The 19,531-nt window shown below is 37.9% G+C and overlaps 1 protein-coding gene across 1 annotated transcript; it reads left to right on the plus strand.

The window, feature by feature from the left end:
- The first annotated feature begins 603 nt into the window (after positions 1-603).
- On the plus strand, positions 604-8,764 carry LOC140166655 (cytochrome P450 2U1-like). Its single transcript, XM_072190153.1, has 5 exons — positions 604-778; positions 3,117-3,745; positions 5,628-5,783; positions 7,225-7,393; positions 8,586-8,764. Exons 1-5 carry the CDS (start codon positions 604-606, stop codon positions 8,762-8,764), a joined length of 1,308 nt encoding a protein of 435 aa, XP_072046254.1.
- Positions 8,765-19,531: the final 10,767 nt, after the last annotated feature.

Raw genomic sequence — 19,531 nt, forward strand, 5'->3', positions numbered from 1 at the left:
ACCATCGCAACCAGGATCAGCTCCCCGAGTTTCGTACGGGTTACAACGAGACAATAAGCAGTAAGTTCCTTGTCCAGGGGAATTTCAAGCTAACTCAATTCTTCCACGAGAGGGTACTAGGCACCACCAGGGTTCGAACCCGCAACCTCTCGCACCATAGTCGAACGCATTATCGATTGAGCTAACTTGTTGTTAGGATGTGAAATATTGCCACTCATCAAAACGTAAGTCCAGTAGATCAGATTATAATCTCAAGTTCATAGTTGTTATTACCTGGATGAATGATAATCTTCATAATCGTATCTTCTTGTTTGCCCTGTTCAATGTTCATAAACCATAACATTATCTGTACAAATGTGAGCAACCGTCTCGTCCGTTCAACTGAAGTTTAACTTCACTATACAATTACTATATTAAATTATATTGTTCTTTAATTTCAAAATGACTGAAGCAAGTTTTAGTATAGTCCAAAATGCTCTTTCTCTACAAACCGCTTTAGTTGGATTGATCGCTTTTCTGGTAGCACTATGGTATTTCAGGAGACCAAAATGTTTGCCGCCAGGGCCACGGTTCTTTTTCCCTGGGAAAAAGGCACATTTGGAAATGACTGAGTTGTCACGGCAATATGGCAAGATATACAGCATGAGTGTCGGTCCCATTTTAGTAGGAGTGGTCATCAACGATGCGCAGACTTTTCGGGAAGCATTTATTACCAAAGGAGAGCAATTTATCGATCGCAATATTCCACCTCTGATTAAATGGATTGCTCCTATTGAAGGTAAGATGGTCAAGATTATACATTCCCTCGTTTCAAGTTCTCGATTTAGTTTCTCTTTTCACTCAGTACACATTGAACAGTTGTTGAAATCAGCACAATTCTTAAATACACCTTTTTGTTATGAAATTAATTTTCTCTTTCGAATATAAAGCAATTTTTTTTCTTCAGTAATGTCAGTTGAAAACAGTGCTTGGATATACCTTTAAAAAAATCCTGGTGATAAAAATTAGGCATGTAATTGTGTCTTTTAGTGTAAGATTTTTAATTTGTATAGGCCTGAACTTCGCCCGTGAGCTTTTTTCGGAATTTTTTTTTTGCGTTTCAAACTAATATAGTTCGCTAAAGAAAGATCTTTCCCACCTCTGTAAGACAGATCGTGTGGGTCTATTGTTACGAGTCGCTTAATGACTCAAGGCCAAAAACACCTTTTCCCATTTTCCCAAATTCACTTCAGAATGCACAACAAAACACACTGATTAATTAAGTTAACAATATCTAAGTCTTTTAATCCAAAGAAAAGTATGGCTTGACAATAATTGTGTGAGTCAACATAAACACATACAATCAATCATATTATACACTCTTTAGCAATTTACTTATCCAGCAGCCTTCTTCTTGTTCTTGATTGTAAAGTCAATTTCTCAATGTTCTTGATGTACCGTATTCGTCCGAGTATAGTCCCACGTTCGAGTATTATATCCCACCCCCCATTTTTCGAAAAATTTCAGAAATTGTAAAAAAAGTAAATTTTTTTTCGGTTTTGGAGTGTCCCTGGACCTAGACCTAGATGCTAGGATCATTCATGGTTGACCTAAAAAAAAAAAAAATTATACTCGGACCAATACGGTATATCCTGATTCACTTGTCCTGCGAAGATCACTGTTCTGCGAAAGTCCTCACACGGTTGACTATCTCCAAAGTGGTGTTATGTTCACCTTTCACGCAATTTCTTCAGGAAACAGGCCCGTGTCACACACAGCCCCCTTGTTTCCACTTACATTGACAGATGTTTTGTTTCATAAACCAGACTTCAGCAAGTCGACAGAAGAATATAATTTCCTTTCTTGGAAGAGGTACGCACTTTAACGCATTCTAGATCTTCTCCGACAACACTGGCAGGTAGTAGTACATTGACTACATAAAATATTTCTGGTTCGCAATTTCCTTTCTTTGAAGGAATTGGACTGTAAGACTAAAATGCCATCCTCCCTGTGAGGAAATATTACATGGAAAAACAGAAATGTAATATTTCCTCACAGTGAGGAAACAACAACAGGTGTACTCCCTCATCCCGGTCCCTCTGAAATTCCAAACAGTATGTCCTGATCATGTTTTTCAAAGTTTGGTAGAACCTTTCTAGTGCACCTTGTGATTCTGGATGGTAAGCACTTGAAGTATACTGCTCTATACCTAATTGGTACATGACCTGCTGAAATACTCCAGAAGTAAAGTTTGATCCTTGATCAGATTGTATGGACTTGGGGAGCCCCCTAAATGTGAAGAACTGGATTAAAGCTTTCACTATAGTCTCTGCTTTAATGTTTATCAAGGGTATTGCTTCAGGAAAGCGTGTTGACGTGCACATAATTGCCATAAGGTATTGATTTCCTGACTTAGTCTTTGGTAGGGGGCCTACACAATCAATAATAACCCTACTAACTTGAATGGTTCATCAAAGGCTGGAATTGGCTTCAATGGAGCAGGAGGTATTTTCTGATTTGGCTTCCCTACTGTTTGGCATGTGTGATATGTTTTGCAATATTCAGAAACACCCTTTCTGAGAGTGGACCACCAGAAATGTCTTTCATGAGTTTTCTTAACACTCAATTGCCCTGCCATGGGACTATCATGTGCTATGTTAATAACTTCAGTGTGGTAGACTCTTCATCGGCAGGTGCATCAGGTTTTTGACAGAATTTTGTTCTGCTTCTACTACGGTCAATGCCCTCTGATTGATCTCTTTGAGATCTGGGTCATTTGTCCCACTTGTTGGTACCCCATTAATTTCTTTTTAGTAAGATTAACTATTAGGCAATTCTAGTTAGAAAGTTAAGTTAGAAAATAAAATTAACACTATGCAAATGCATTTTTACTTCTACTAGGCACTAAAGTGCATAATACACATCAACTTCTCATTGGATTTACACAGAGCTCCTCCTCTACCGGCTCCTCCTCTGATGGATTTAAGTAAAAAAATATAGGAATAAAAAGACAAAATGATTGAGCAAAATGTGACAGTGCCACCTTTTTTGGGTGCCCACCTCAAAAAACATAACCAGTAGCTTTTCGATTGAACAATATATGTATAAACTTCATCTCGAATTCCCTCTTCTTCCAGGAAGTTTTTTGTTCGAGAATGGGATGCTTTACAAAGAACGTCGTCGATTTGGTATGCACGCATTCAGAGCTTTCGGCGTCGGTCAGAGAAGCCTAGAAACCATTATCAACGAAGAAGCACGCCATCTTTGTGACCTCTTGGACCAGCAAGATGAAGGGGGAATCAATCCATTTCCTTTCGTCAGCAAAGCAGTGTCAAATATTATCTGTTTTATCAGTTTCGGGCGTCGCTATGATTACACAGATCCTGAATTCAATGCGTTGCTCGGACGTTTCCGTGAAAACGAAGGACTGATAACGTTCCAATCCTTCGCCAATTTCTTACCATTTTTGTACAAGTTGCCTATGTATGATAAGCATCGTGAGAACTTCAGGAAAACAAGAGCATTTATCGAAGGTATCATTGAGGAACATAAAAATACATTTGATCGATCGGATATGCGTGATATAATTGATATGTATTTGGATGAGATGCAAAGACAGAAGGAAGAAGGAGCGTCTATCGTGTTTAATGAACGGAGCATGTGGAGGAGTATTCTTGATCTATTTGGAGCTGGGTCTGATACATCTTCAAATACATTGTTATGGGGATTGCTGTTTATATGCTACGATCCACTGATCCAATCAAAGGTACGTGAGTGTGTGATTAATTATCAAATGCAATAAAGTAAACATATCAACATGATCAATGTACAAGTTGATACGGATATGAACCTCACCAAGATATATTTATTTGACTGAACTTTGGATGGAAATGTTGATAGGCTGGCTATCTTCCAAGGTTAGGTCCTCCCGGTAGGTCCTATTCATAGTATTTATTCTTTGTACTAGACTTATAAATGACTTACTAGCCTCGATTCGATAAAATCCAAAAGGACTAGCATCACTAGGAAACTAGGAAACCTGTTAATAAATTACTGTGCTGAGCCACCAGCCTGGGTGGCTCACGCTCCAGTAATTTCAGATGATTGAGCTCAGTAATACATCAAAGGATGTCTTCCAATTCATGAAAACAAATAGATAATCAGCTTATCGGATTAAAAGCTTAGAGCCTAGAGGGAAGGTCTTGCTGCTCAGCGAGTGTTTGTAATAATCAGAAGGGTTTCTCCAAATTCATTCTCTAATGAGGAGGGGTGTTGTCAGCGTTGTCTGATTGTTGAGACCCAGCCTGCACATTGTCCTCAATATTTGTGAGATATGTTAATATTGTGCATGAAACTTCCCACATGTTATATTAGATAACAGGTTCTTATCCGTTTATACTGTAAAAATCAGAAATATTATGATGATTTTTGGCTTTTAAAAATTTTGACTGAAATTCAGCGATATCGAGGTTTTGTGACGCCAATTAGGCGATGTTTGTAGTTTTTGGATATCAATGGAAATATGGAAACCCATGCCTATCCATTGGTACCAAAATCGTATACATTGGGATTGGAACTACACTGTACCTCCCCCTTCGTGGAAGTGTTTATACGAAAAATGCCTCGATAGGCGAGTTTAAATGCTCTAGTATGAGTGTTTGGACAGCATTTTTTGTGGGACATGATATCTGCATTCTACATATCAGACATATCGAATTGCATTCTGAATACGAAGAATGTCCTTCTGATAGTTTTGATTTTTAGAAATTCGCGATAAAATACAAATTTTATGACAAATTATTAAAATTTGATATTTTTAAAATTTTTGATATATAACAATCCTCGAAGTTAACTTTATAATTCTAGTCATATGTACTTAAAGTGTATGTTGACCTTTCATATTGAAGATATACATTTTTTCCCAGAAAGATCTAATTTTTTTGGATGTTTTGGGGGAAAATCCATATCTTCAATACGAAAGGTTAAAATTTTCAATTGATCGTCGGCTTTTCATCTCCCATATCATTTCTTAGAAATATATTCTGGTTTTGGATTATAAAAATATATCACGGATGAGTGGTTTAATCCTTGTAACTGTTTATCCAGGGGGGGGGCACTCCAACTTTGGAGGTGACGCGTATGTAGGGCTGTTAATACCCCCCTTTTCAGCATCGCTGTCACCCAAAGACCCCATTTTTTTTACGAACACATGCTCTGTCACCCCAAGACCCCCTATTTTTCCATTTGACCCTTACAAGTTCAATTTGAACAGCAACTAATTTTTCACAGAATTTGTTACTTATTTTGAAAAAACAAAGATATTTGAAGCCATTTAGAACTAGAAATTCGTTTTTCGAGGTTTCTGTGCTGTTGTTTCGGCTCTCACCCAAAGATTCCATTTAAGAAAAAGCTCATGTTCTCACCCAATGACCCCATTTTATTTACATTTTGCTCTCACCGAATGCCAAAATCATGCTCTCACCCAATGACCCCATATTTTTTACATTTTGCTCTCACCGAATGCCCCTTAGTGCGAAAGTGCCAGCCCTACACCTACATCCATTTCATATTGAAGTGCCCCCCCCCCCCACGGGTGTTTATCTAGAACCAGCAGGAGTAATAATGTGATATTTTATACATAATAATAGATTCAAGCTGAGTTGGATCGTGTGATTGGTACTGAGCGTCCACCATCAATGAAAGACCGTGCCGAACTACCTTACACCACTGCTACGATTGCAGAAATGTTGCGTGTACGACCATCTGCTCCAATGACTCTTCGTGGTGCATGCAGTGATGTCAAAGTAAGACATAATTTCACTCTCAGAACTCTTCCCCTCTCGTTGCCCCCCCCCCCTGTAAAACTTTTTGCAGTATTTTTGATCAACATTTTTTATTTTGCTCTCCTGAAATTCACTTGACCCCCCATGACCCCCTTCCTCCCTCCCCCGAAAAAATTCCTGGCACCGTCACTGGATGTGCATTTGAAAGCCCCATAGAATACTCTGTGAATAGAATGGGTTTACCCACTTCTGACACTTTTGTTAACAAAACTCTGACACTTTTGTTTACAAAATCCAATCAACCACCAGCCCTATAAAATTTCACAGGGCCAATCAAATAACAATGATAACTGTGGCTTTAATTTCAATTTTAATGAAAAAAAAACTGGAAATGGGTAGGGGAATGAGATTATTGATCGGGCCATGTTCTCCATTAAAATGCATTGTTAAATATTCATATAGCCAACACAAACAGGGTTGTCGCAACATGCCGGGTTGGCCTATGTCGTCTGCCAGATCAGAGAGCCCTCGCAATTCGCCGGCGAAGTGACGTAATAATCGGATTAACTACCATAACAATTTTTGATTATACCGCGCTGCACAAGTACGTTCACGCGGTACCTCTGCATCGAACCATATCATGCTGATCACTCGCACCTGTAAGATTAGTATCTTTGAAAAGAGCGGTATTGTATTCAATCTATGATTGCAGACATACACAGGTAATGAGTGCAACCTGCTTGTAGTGCAGCGCGATATATTCAAAAATTGTTTTCACCTATTGCTATGGTAGTTAATCCGATTATTACGTCACTTCGCCGGCGAATGAGGCACTTTAGAAATAAATTCTCATAGAGAGTGTTTTACCTTAAACATTATAAACATCTCAAAAAAAGTAACTAACCCCCTTAAATAATGACCATTATTCAAAAACGGGTGATTGTATTACAAATCTGTAAAATGCGTTGGAAGTAGAATTTATTTCTGCACATTTTGACACCTCATTTGTAGCAATTGACTAAATATTGACGTCACATCGTACATTTAAATCAATGTAGCCCAAGATTTGAAAGTTGCAGTAAATTCTATTGATTTTGCATTCTGTGTAATGGAAGGAAATCTGTGTGATGATATCTGAGTGTTTTTGTATTGTAAAAATTTGTATGTAAGTGCAACTTTCAAATCTGGACCTCACTACATTAAATTGGCCGGTGTTTTATTGTTTTCTGGGCTATCGTATCAAATGAGGTGTCAAAATGCGCAGAAATAAATTTTGCTTCCAACGCATTTTACAGATTTGCAATACAATAGCTCTTTTTTGAATAATGGCATGCCATTTTATAGCCTTCGTTTCTAAATCAGAAAGTTATTCTGCTGTATTACGGTATTTGTTTTAAAATTAACTTTTGTTTCATACGGTAATAAACTACTGTATTTTGGCTACGTTGTTTTTAAAACTCAGGTCGGTGATTACATAATTCCGAAAGGGACCACAGTATTTGGTAATATCTGGGCAGTGAACCACGACCCTGAATTATGGGACGATCCAGACAAATTCAACCCAGAGCGATTTCTGTCAGAAGACGGCAAAGAGTATGTCCACAATCCAAATCTGGTTACATTTGGAGCAGGTATTTAACCCATTCGTCTATTTCTGTAACTGGTTGCTCCGTGTGGAAATGTACTGGGTATAGTGTTTGCAGCAAAAACATCAAGGCCACAGGGCCGACAGGCCTGAGGCCGGAGACTCCCATAGTTGATTTCTTTACTAATAGAGTTCCAATGTTCCCAAATGACGTTAACAGGCTATTGGGCAATTAGGATCAAAATGACTTGGTCTTCAAGGGGCCTAACACCCCGCCTAACACTTACAATGCTACAGGAAAACGCGCACAAGTGATGTATTATACGGGGTATTATACCGACGGGGTGGGCACATTCTTAAACCTCCTAGGCTAAAAGTAAAGGCTATTAATTATGCCTACGGGACAAAATCGATAACTTGGCGATTAAGGCATACATTATTTTTAAAGCCCGATTCGCTTACCTTATCATGTAGCATGGACCATAATTCTCACGATATTTTACGATGCAAAAAAAAACACCAAAAAATATAATAGCAAATTTTCGCGCTATTTTACGGACCATGTGTTGCTTAATCAAAATGCTGTTATTCTAAAACAGTTGGGTTTCGCAAGGGACATTATCATGATTATAAGTATGTTTTTTTTTTTAGCAGTTATCTATTTTGAACGGGCTGTCAGCATTGGTAGTTTCGTCTGCCTCGTATATGTACGTCACGTGTCGCGTGTCATATACCGCCTGGGCTAGGTTTTACATTACGTTACGCCACCTACGATTTTTGATGAACCCGAATAATCAGAGTGTATGACAAGAGTGGCGTACCATATTTTAAAGTTGCACCCAGGCGGCGTAGGAAGCGCAACACGTGACGTACGAGGCTGGCGAAGATACAGGGCTGACAGCCCCATTCAAAATACACGGTTAGCAATTACAAATGGAAAATTAACATACTTGCAGTGGGGGTACTTTGTAGAACCCCGACGGTTTTAGAGTAAGATAATTTTGCTTTGACACCACATAACAAATTTAGAATTGTTTGTGAAGATTTCATGATTATGTGTTAATCCAATGGCGACCTCAAAATTGGCGATATCGCTTCCATCACCGCCTGGTTGCACCAGTTTGTCCAGGCCCGGGGTCCAGGCATTTTGGCCTATTTTATTTTATCGATTTTCTTTCTGATTTATGCCATGATAATTCTGTGTACGATAACATGCGGTTATTATTCTTTTTAACCAGGTCGTCGTATCTGTTTGGGTAAACAGCTTGCCGAGATGGAACTCTTCTTATTTGTCACCAACCTACTTCAACGCTTTTCCTTCTCGTTTCCACCTGACCAGCTCAATCCGGATACAGAAGGAATTCTGGGATTGGGTCATTTCCCGAGACCGTATAAAGTATGCCTGAAACAGCGGTGAAAGTTTTCATAAAACATATTCACAATTTCTTCATGAGGGTCGCACCGTTTAACTTTTGGAGGGGCTGGAAGTGCGGTTTTTTTGCATGTATTGGCTCGGGTTTTTAAGGGACGTTAAAAATAAAGCCCCCATCAAACGGCACGTCCCTAACTAAAAAAACGTTATTGCTGTTATATGTTTAGTTTCTATAATATATTTTCTTTTCATTCCTTTCTTTTCCTTTCTCTGCACTTATTCTTTTTTAGGCCTACACTTTAGGGGCCTAAAACACTCCATCGCTCTCCTTCTCCCCCTCCCCTTCCAATGGAAGGGGTCCTTTCTGTTTCTTTTTGTCTTCCTCCCCTACCCTCCAATCTCGATCACCCATCCGCTTCTCCTCTTTTCACCACTCGACCCCTCCTTCACTTGCCTCTGGCTTTTAAAATGAATATTCGTGATATGAAGAAACGAATTTGACTTTATTGAATAGGCCTATAACCATGATAACAACATCTACTGCGAATTAGTTATATATACCTGAATATTTACCTGGCAGCCACACCACGGTAATCGATCAGCAACTCAATTGAATTTATTTAAATGTGGCACCTAAATTAAGGTGGGTGGTAAGTACTTGTACATCGACGGTAAAGTGTACTTTTGTAAGCTGGTGAAGACTCAGTCACACCCGTGGGCTGTATGAGAACAATAGGTACCTCTCACTCAAGTGGGCGCTTTCTCATGACATTCTATTGATCACTTATTGACAGTAGCCTGCCTGATAAAGCGTTAATACGCTTTCAGGTTAGTTACCGATTAAATGGCGGAACCCTTTTGTCCAGAACAAAAGGTACATCTCGATGAATAGCTTGTCGGTAACTCAAATCGGCACAAGGAACAATGCGATACGTAATCTATAGCGCCTCCACGGATATGATAGCTCCATAGTCGTAGGCCTGTGTCATTCACGAATTCGCCGTAGAAGTGATGATGTAACAGGATTAACTACCATAAGAATAGGCTAGCAATATTTGAATATATCGCCCTGCACTACAAGCAGGTTGCATTCATCACCTGGGTATGTCTGCAATCATAGATTGAATGTACAATACCGCTCTTTTCAAAGATACTTATCTTCAGGTGCAAGTGATCAGCATGATACTAAGATTCCACAGAATTACGATCCACACGGCGCTAGTCCGATATACACGGCAGGGCCCGAGCTTTATATTCAGACTAGCATTACCAGCGGCGGCACATCGGAGTGAGTGCAACCCCGAGGTAGAAACGTGCTTTAATATTTGGATGAAATGTGAGGCAGAGGTTTATTTTTCCCCATGTTTCATCCATTTTCTAGGAATTTTTCATTCAAATGTCCTGTAGCTTGAAACCATATACCAACAGCAATTTTAATACCAATGACTATAAAACAATTTTACTATTAAATAACAGAGATAACACTTGTAATAAACTGGCCTCAAAAAGAAACTTAAGATCTTAAAATCCTCTCCATAAAAATGAACAAAAATTGCACACAGGATTACTTCAATACTCTACTCTAAACACTGGTCAGTAACCAAACAGTTGTCCAACTGACACAACAGCAAAATGCACTGACATGGAACACCTTCCTGGACCACATTCACATCCCAACAGATTTCTTTGGCTGGGTTCCAATTATTCGCCTGTACATGAACAAAAATTACACACCGGATTACTTCAATACTCTACTCTAAACACATGTCAGTAACCAAGCAGTTGTCCAACTGACACAACAGTAAAATGCACTGACACGGAACAGCTTCCGGGACCACATACACAGGCGAATAATTTGAACCCAACAAAGGAAATCTGTTAATGCGGTCCAGGAAGGTGTTCCATGTCAGTGCATTTTGCTGTTGTGTCAGTTGGACAACTGCTTGGATACTGACATGTGTTTAGAGTAGAGTATTGAAGTAATCCGGTGTGTAATTATTGTTCATTTTTATTTTAAAATATGACGTTGTGAAAAATGTTTTTTTTTGAGGCCAGTTTAGTTATTCATTATAATTTATATTAATAGCAGCCTGAGGACAGTTGATTCCATTGTCTCCGAATCGCCTAATTCGCTTAATTCTCCCTCCCTGTGTTGCTGTATTTATCATAAAATAATTGGTTGAATCTTGTGGAGCCAACAATTACCTAAAAACAAATATCTTTGAAATACAAAATTTTGGTGTATGTGTCCCCAAAATTTTGGTTGAATTTTGTGAACCTACACAGAGCAAAAAGGTCGTGATTATTTGATCAAACAACAAATTCTCCTAACTAAATTAAGAAACCTCATATATTAGCATGATTAGTCTCTAACACGGAAAAGTTTTATGAATGGGCGGTGTGAGTCTGAAGATCACCGATCAAATTGGGTTCACCCATAAACCAATGAAGTAATAGAGGCCCTGCATCATTTTATCGATTGGCTCCAAACAAAGGATTTGAACCGGTGTCCTTCACCGTAGTTATGGCGGAGTGCAGTCCATTCAATCAAATGTTGTCATCAACCTATTTGATCGTATTGCAGGGTTATGTGTGTGAGACGAACTGTCACGGTAGATTGCAATCATGCTTTTGTTGAATGCATTTGAGTAGTCCGCCATATTTACGGAATGATACGTCACATGCAAGGCCTCTATAGATAAATACGTCAATAAATAAATAAATCAATAAAAAAAAAAAAAATAAAAACATAATTGTTGATTTTAGTAAAATTATTAAATAATTTTTTATTAATAAGAAAATACAGTCTCCATTGATTTTAGTTAAATATACTAAATTACTTTTCATTAATAAGAAAAATACAATCTCCATATTCAGCACTACGCATTGATCTTGCGTAGGATATCGGAGGAATTATTCTTACTGAGCTAGGGACTCCTGTTTTCGGGCAAGTGAAACGATTTCGCGCAAGTGAAGTGGAGGGTAGGGAGAATTAAGCGAATTAGGCGATTCTGTCTTTTACCATGGAAATAGTAGATGAGAAGGAATCACAACTAAACATCATCAAAGTTCCAAACACATTGCCGACATGTACATTGACGTTTCTATACACGTCAACCGCTATAGTTATATCATAATCCTCGGGATTATATCCCAACACGATGGTCATCGGTGACGTAACATTTCTATGACATGACATTTTCAATTCTAAAGCTGCAGTCAGGCGACCAATGCTTATGGACTAAATGCGGCCTTGTGAGCAGGAAAGGGCGGGAAATATGAATGCATTAGGCTGCGTTCACATAGAAGTATACTATTCGGGTATACGGTGCACGTTTTACAGGTGCACGCGTATATAGTTAAATCGAGCAAGGCAATTTCATAGTACCGGGTCACATAAGGCTACGATCGCATAGAAGTATACTATTCGGGTATACGATGCACGTTTTGAAGGTGCACGCGTATAGATTAAATCGAGCAAGGTAATTTCATAGTACCGGGTCACATAAGAGCTATTCGAAAAGGCCGTATACCTGCGTATAGTATAGTATAGTGGGAATCGCGCATGTTCGATTTTTAGTGCAGCGTATACCGTCCAAATTTTAAAAACCTAAACCATATGTGGGCAAATTCATTTTTTAATTGATGCACTATCTAATTCTGCACATTATGACACCTCATTGAATGCAATGTGACCTCAAGAAGTAAAGTTACAAGCATTTGATAAGACGAAGAAAATGGGTAAACTGACATACTCGATATTCGCTATACGAAATACGCTCATTCGATCAGGCTGAGTTCACATAGTATACTCCTATATGAACTCAGCCTGAACGAATGAGCGTATTTCGTATAGCGAATACCGAATACCGTATACTTCTATGTGAACGCAGCCTTATGGGACAGATGGGATAACATAGCCAAAAATAATGCCTTGTGGGAAGGATGTATTACCAAAATCGGAAGTAGAAAGTCATATATTTGAAACATTTAGGGGCAAATTTACCTATGTGGGCGGTCTGGGGCACATGTGAAGGCAATTTGATAGAATTGATTTTCCGTTTGTCTTATGATAGAATCTGTTCCCATTTTTCGGAAACAATCGGAACAACTTGTTTTATACCGTTACATTTTCATTAAATTTGGGGTCAGCGAAAATACGAATATCCTTACAACATGTAAAACTTTTTTCTGCCTCCGCAGGAGGTAGTTTGCTTTGAATTTGACACCTAAAATGCCGCACATTGCGCGGCATGTAGGCCGATTATACAAATTTATATTCTGACAAGTACTCTAATTTCCGCCCAATATTGAGAGCCCAATATATATCCCCCACCTCTCTGCGCCATACATAAATTCGCCTATCGCCATTTCCGAATGTTCAAAAAGGTAATCACGCTTCCTCAGCATGTGCAATAAATTAGCATTAAAATTAATCTTATTCTATAGGGATTCTAGAAACACATAGCACGTGGTGCCAATGGCGTGGGTCTATCAAGTTAATGAATTATGCATTAGAATATTTTCAAACTCATATGTTGTATAATTGAAGACCGAATTAAAAAGACTAGCTTGCGTATGCCGTCCTGTACCCCAGACCAAAAATGCCATACTAAGCGAGGTCAGCAACCAATCACGGCGCGCCTTTGTCATGACGTCAGACGCAAACTAGTCTTTTTTTTAAATTCGGTCTTTAATTATAGGTTGTAGCCTCAGCGCTCATCAGCAGCCACACCACCTCAATGCCTTCGGTGTGATCAGCAGCTTTATCGTTGAAGACAAGTTGGAAAACCGTTATGCTGTGGCAATGGGAATACACATCAAACAAGGTTTAATTTCATGATTACATGAAACCTGATTATTAATGCAAAAACTTTGGCTGGAGAAGTTGAAGCTGACGTTCATGGCGACACTTTGGATATGATAATTTGACATCATGGATTGTTTTGTGCAAAATTGGGGGTATTTTTGTGCCGCGGCGAGTCAGCAGACCGACTGGCATGCATGCTAGGCTCGACTAGGCCACAATCATGATCCGATGCATTTGAACTGCAATGTATGGTATGATACGCCTAGCCGCGCCTATGGCCGGCTTCATTGCTGCCCGGGCATTGCTGTTCAAATACATGTACTAACGTATTGCAATTTTATTGCGTTGATATAATTCGGAATAATTCGTTTTAAAGTATTTGCTTCCCAAATTCCCATGCGTGGTTGTGTTTTATGTTCTACTGAGTACTGTTGCAATATTTTTGCATGCATACCCATGACCGTTTCAAGACTTTGACTGAGAAATTTGCTTTTTGTTTGTTAAGATAAAAATAAAAATAAAATAATCATCTTTCCCCACACAATACTTCTTACAAACAGCGGGTGTTGATATTGGCCCTTTCGATGCAAGACAAAGCACAAATGAAGGAAACAAAACAAAACAATAATGTTTTTAATTTTTTATTCAATTACACATACAAAAGAGTAATGGCCTATAAAAAGACCCCCCTAAATATAATAATATTAATATTATTTTAGTCCTGAATACAAAATATAATAAACAAGCATGAAAAAAATCTGATACGAAAATTTGTTACTCTGAAACGTTACAATCGTAATTTTCAGTCAAAAAATCCACGAGAAATGACTCTTGATACAACTTGGGCATATGCATTTAAAAACAGAAACGGCTGCCTGCATCTGGAACTCTTCATATCTGAAAGTTTGAAGGTCTTATTTCATACATCAGAATTATCTGCAAGATTGCAAGATGGCTTTAGGTGACCGTGGTCCTATTGGCTAATGCACAAATTTAGATTTTCTTGCTATTTAAATAATATGTTAAAGCTTATGCCCTGTAGATTACATTCGGTTCTTGAGATATGGCCTGCCAAAATGGTGCGAAAAAAAAAAAAAAAATTGGCAACAACTTTCTTTTTATTTTCTATATTTTGACAAGTCCAGTTGCCAGATGATTTTCTAATTACATGTATGAATTATGCAAAGTAAAGATTTCAGATAGGCCTACAATTAAAAGAGCTATAGTAGGCCTACTGAGGCATGGTACATGGGTAGAACACACACTGTAGACCTACTACAAAATTACGGTTGCGTTTTGGCAAATTTCAATTTGCATAATTAATTTGGGCCACTTAGGCCTATTAGAAAAGTTGATTAGGGCCCTAATTAATTATGCAAATGGAAATTTGCATGGAAAAAGGCATTCATGGGTTTTATATCTTATTTTGTAGCCGATCTGAACATTCTACTTTGTACAATTTTTGCATATATAATTAGAAAATAAGGCCTACCTGACATCATTGCATAACAAAAATAAAAGAAATTTGTTGCCAACTTCTTGGTTTCGCGCCATTTTGACAGGCCATATATTTTGGTAACCGAATATCCGATTAAAATAAAATTTTCAGTCTTGTAATCAGGAGAGAATGGACTCACATATTTCAATCAGACAAAAATCTATATCCAATAGCGTTACCTTAAAGCTAGCATTATAAGTGTCTCCTTAACTAATAACAAAAGGTGCCCACTGGTATCTTGGAGGCATTGTCTTTTTTAAAGACATTTCTTGTTTAAAGTGTCTTTAGTCGAAAATACAACGTATTTTGATTAAATTTCTCAATATTTGTATTGTTTTGACTTCTCTGCATCTGAAAATGCAGAAATCCGTTGCAAATGTTTAAAAAATCCAGTCTAAATGAACGTTTAAAGTGCGCTTCATCAACTAAGGTCACAACAACCGGTTCAAAATTTGTTTGTGCGCAAAGATTTATCGCTATGAATTTCCAGTTATGCTACCAAATCACGCTGATGGCGGCAATATGAGTGTCCTCAAAGGGAATTTGTTGAGTCCTCGTCCTTTGTAATGAAGAATAGATAAGCGGGATTAGTCACAGGCGATCTATTTCGTTGTGATTCCTTCTCATCTACTATTTCCATGCTTTTACAAACGCCGCTAACATAGTACCATGGAATAATTGATAGGAAGAGGCACTCCCTAATTAGCATGAGGCCGCATTCTTATTTAAATTAGCCATTGTGTTATAAATTCATATTCATGTTTACCGGTAGCACTTTACACCACCGCGTAGGGTAAGTCATGAATAATTAAGTGGTCTAAAGTCAAATAAGCTTCATTCTTTCCAGTCTTGAACAAAATAGTAGGCAGAGGCGGGAATCGATCTCGGTACCTCTCGGTTGAAAGGCACAGCGTACGACCGCTAAGCCAAGTAACTACCTGATGTGAGACGTGTGATTTTAATCCTTGATATTGCTCAATGGAATAAATCGTGAAATTAAATCAATAATAAAAGAAGCATAGTTTTATTTAGGGCTCAAATTGGAGAAAGCTCTACTAGAGAAAGGGAAAAAATTTGTCTTTGCTCTAAAGAAAATATTTAAGTTAGAAAATAATCAAATAAATTTAAATAAATATTTTGAAACAGAATGTTACGCCTCTATTGGAAAAAAATATATTACAATAACTTGTCTATACTATAATTTATTATTTATTTATTATTTATTTATTTATTTATTTATTTATTTATTTATTTATTTATTTATTTATTTATTTATTTATTTATTTATTTATTTATTTATTTATTATTTTATTTATTATTTAATCACTAACATTTATACTCACTTCATCACTCGCTCACTTAAAATTAATCTCATTCTGATGACAAAACAACCCAATTAATTATATCATGAACAATATTATTTAAATTATTTCAATTTTGTAAATTTGACCAAATAGTTTATAAATGTCCCAGATAGATCAATTTGATTGTAGGTGCATGCAGTAGAAAATAGTCTAAAGACAATATATGCAAAGTTTAAGGCCTATTATGGTGGGTATACTTTTGGAGGCTACATTTTATCTCAGGTCGAAATATGGTAAAAAAATGAAATGTGTAAAAAACGCGTTTGAAAAAAAAAAAAAAAACGTTGTTTTTAAATCTTTTTATCCGATATGCATAACTTTTAAAATTTTGTTTAATGTATTATCAAAAGTGCATTATGTTAATGTGTCTAATAATGAAAAACACATTGATATAATGATGATTTTTGATTTCTCTTGACACCTGTCTCACTTTAACTTCAAAATGGCAATTTATTGCTAGCATTTATTTCAGAAAAATTAATTCACCCACCAATGCCAAGAAATCTACCGTCAGTCCGTCACCACTGTCTATTTTACCATAATGACAGATTCAGTGATCATCCATCTTACAAAATAATATTGTGTGAAATAATATGTGGTCAGTAAATCAATCAACCACTCAATTCCCTTCTCTTAATGTTTTTGTTTTGTTTTCATAAAATTGTTGTAGGCCTATTTCTCTTTTGAAATCATTAGGGGCTGTGCAATAATTATAGGGTAAAATTGGGGGGGGGGGGCAAGAATTTTTTGGCGAGCCACAAGGGGGGGCAAGCAATTTTGGCCACCTGAGAGGGGGGACGCGATTTTGGCACCCATCCTTGGGGTGCGTTTTAAATAAAACGCTCTAAAAGGCTTCGGAAAACAGTACGGAAACGCTTTAATATGCAAAGTTTCTTGCTCGCTGCGCTCGCAACACAACAAGCCATACCGCATGATACCGGTATAATGTTTGCAAATGGATCCCAAAAATTTGGCATGTGCAAGGGGGTCGCTAAGAATTTTTGGCGGACCGAGAGGGGGGTGCAAGCGATTTTTGGCAGGCTGAGAGGGGGAGCGATTTTTGGCGGGCCGTTCGGAAATTTTACCCCCGGGGGCTCATTATGGGTCCCCGGTGATAAAATTTCCAAACGGCGTGTCAAAAATGCCCCCCCCCCCCACCGGCCTGCCAAAAATCGCTTATCTGCAAATAAAATTGTGACACCCCATCCCTCCTTGTACATCCAAATTATTGGGATCCCGCAAACCTTAAATTAAATAGATTCATGAGATTGGTGGATAGGCCCTCCTATGAAGAAATATATTATTTTGAACAAACTTGACCGATTATTGACCATAGGCCTATTAAACAGGCGAAGAATTTGGTTTTGTTCAAAAGACAATTTGCATATTTAAAGCAATATTATAACATTATCATACAAAATAGATTAGCAATTCTTTGACATAAAATGTTAGTTTATACTGTCAGATATATCCCCTTTCATTTTTGAGCCGAACAACTACGGCAAAGCAAAGAAAATTGGAATTTACTACCAGCGCGTATGTCGCCAATACGTACCACTCCTTCGGTCATGTTATGGTACGACCCTTTGATGTGTAGATCACCGTCCCACACGCCGTGTACGTACGCCGTGTACGTGTGTGTTATGAACATCGTGTATGCGTTCGACTAATAATTCCATCGTAATAATAAGACGCCGGTTCCGGCGCTTTATTCAAAATCTCGGATTTTGACAAAACTACAGCACCTAGAGTCTTGATTTTTGCAGGGTATATTGGTTTTATAAAGTACAATATAATCGTGTAAAAAAATGAATTTTAAAAAATCAGTGAGGGCGTCCTCAACAGCAAATGTTATAATATGGCTTTAAGCGTTTCCGGACGCGTACTGTTATCCTAAGCCTTTTCGGAGCGTTTTTAATAGGCGTAGGCCTACCATAAATGTGTGCAAAAAATCCCCTTCTCCTCCCCCGGCTCAGAATTATTACATGCAGCCCTTGATAAACTCCAAAATCATTCAATCATTCTTTTGATAGACCTAAATTCTTCTAGTAGGCCTATACACGTAATTCAGCAAGTGACATATCAGTGCAATGTAGCCTACAAGTGCTATAAACGCCGTGCATCAGTGTGTCACTTCATTAATATTACTAACCGGCTCACACGCGGTAGTGTATAAATCAAAATTAAAACACTCGGGTGATTATATAATCAGTGGCCTCAGCTCAGTTGAGGGCGTTTCAATTTATTACGTGATTTGGGAAATGCACAAGATCAAATAGAATGGCGAGTAATGATTATTTACTTGTTTTAAAAACAAACTGCTTAGGGCGGTAATAAACAACGTGTACGTCCGATAACTATAGATTGAATGATATTTATCATCACACGAGGAAACAAAACAAACGAGGTCAGGGAGGTCAGTGGTCTCAGCTCTCATAGAGGACGCACTTTCAAGCTTGGTACTCGCATTGAACAGACAAAGTTCGCAAAACTGAATGGCGGTTTTTTGTCAACCGTAATTAACATGATCAAGGGTCGAACATAATATATTCATAACCGATCGATAACTGGACTCATTTTCTACCAAGCAAACCAGCGGGATTTGTCATAGGTTTGCGTGCTTGATAGAATAACCGTGAATTTAGTGTCACCCCCGTGATAGTACGCATTGACGAGAGTCATTTATGTTTCTGACATAATTATATTTGTGTTTGCTTGTCTATGCGTTTCCTCCGTGCGGAGACACACTCGGGTCCTGGCTCAAACAAAGTATTCAAGTTAGGGTAACTGGCATGATATAGGACAACATTTCGTTTACGATTTATGTACATTATTAATTCTGTAAAATATCAGTCTAACCATGATGGGGTTATTTCACATTATACCGTAATACCTGAAGAATAAGCCGCATCGCGTACCATCCGATTTATGTACATTATTAATTCTGTAAAATATCAGTCTAACCATGATGGGGTTATTTCACATTATACCGTAATACCTGAAGAATAAGCCGCATCGCGTACCATCCGTGGCCCCTGTAATCAACCAAGGTTAAATCGACACAATACATTAAAGCCGTATTATAACATTTTCATACAAAAATAGATTAATACTTCTTTACCATAAAATGTTAGCTATTA

Source organism: Amphiura filiformis, chromosome 12, assembly GCF_039555335.1.
Source record: "Amphiura filiformis chromosome 12, Afil_fr2py, whole genome shotgun sequence".
Lineage (NCBI taxonomy): Eukaryota > Metazoa > Echinodermata > Ophiuroidea > Amphilepidida > Amphiuridae > Amphiura > Amphiura filiformis.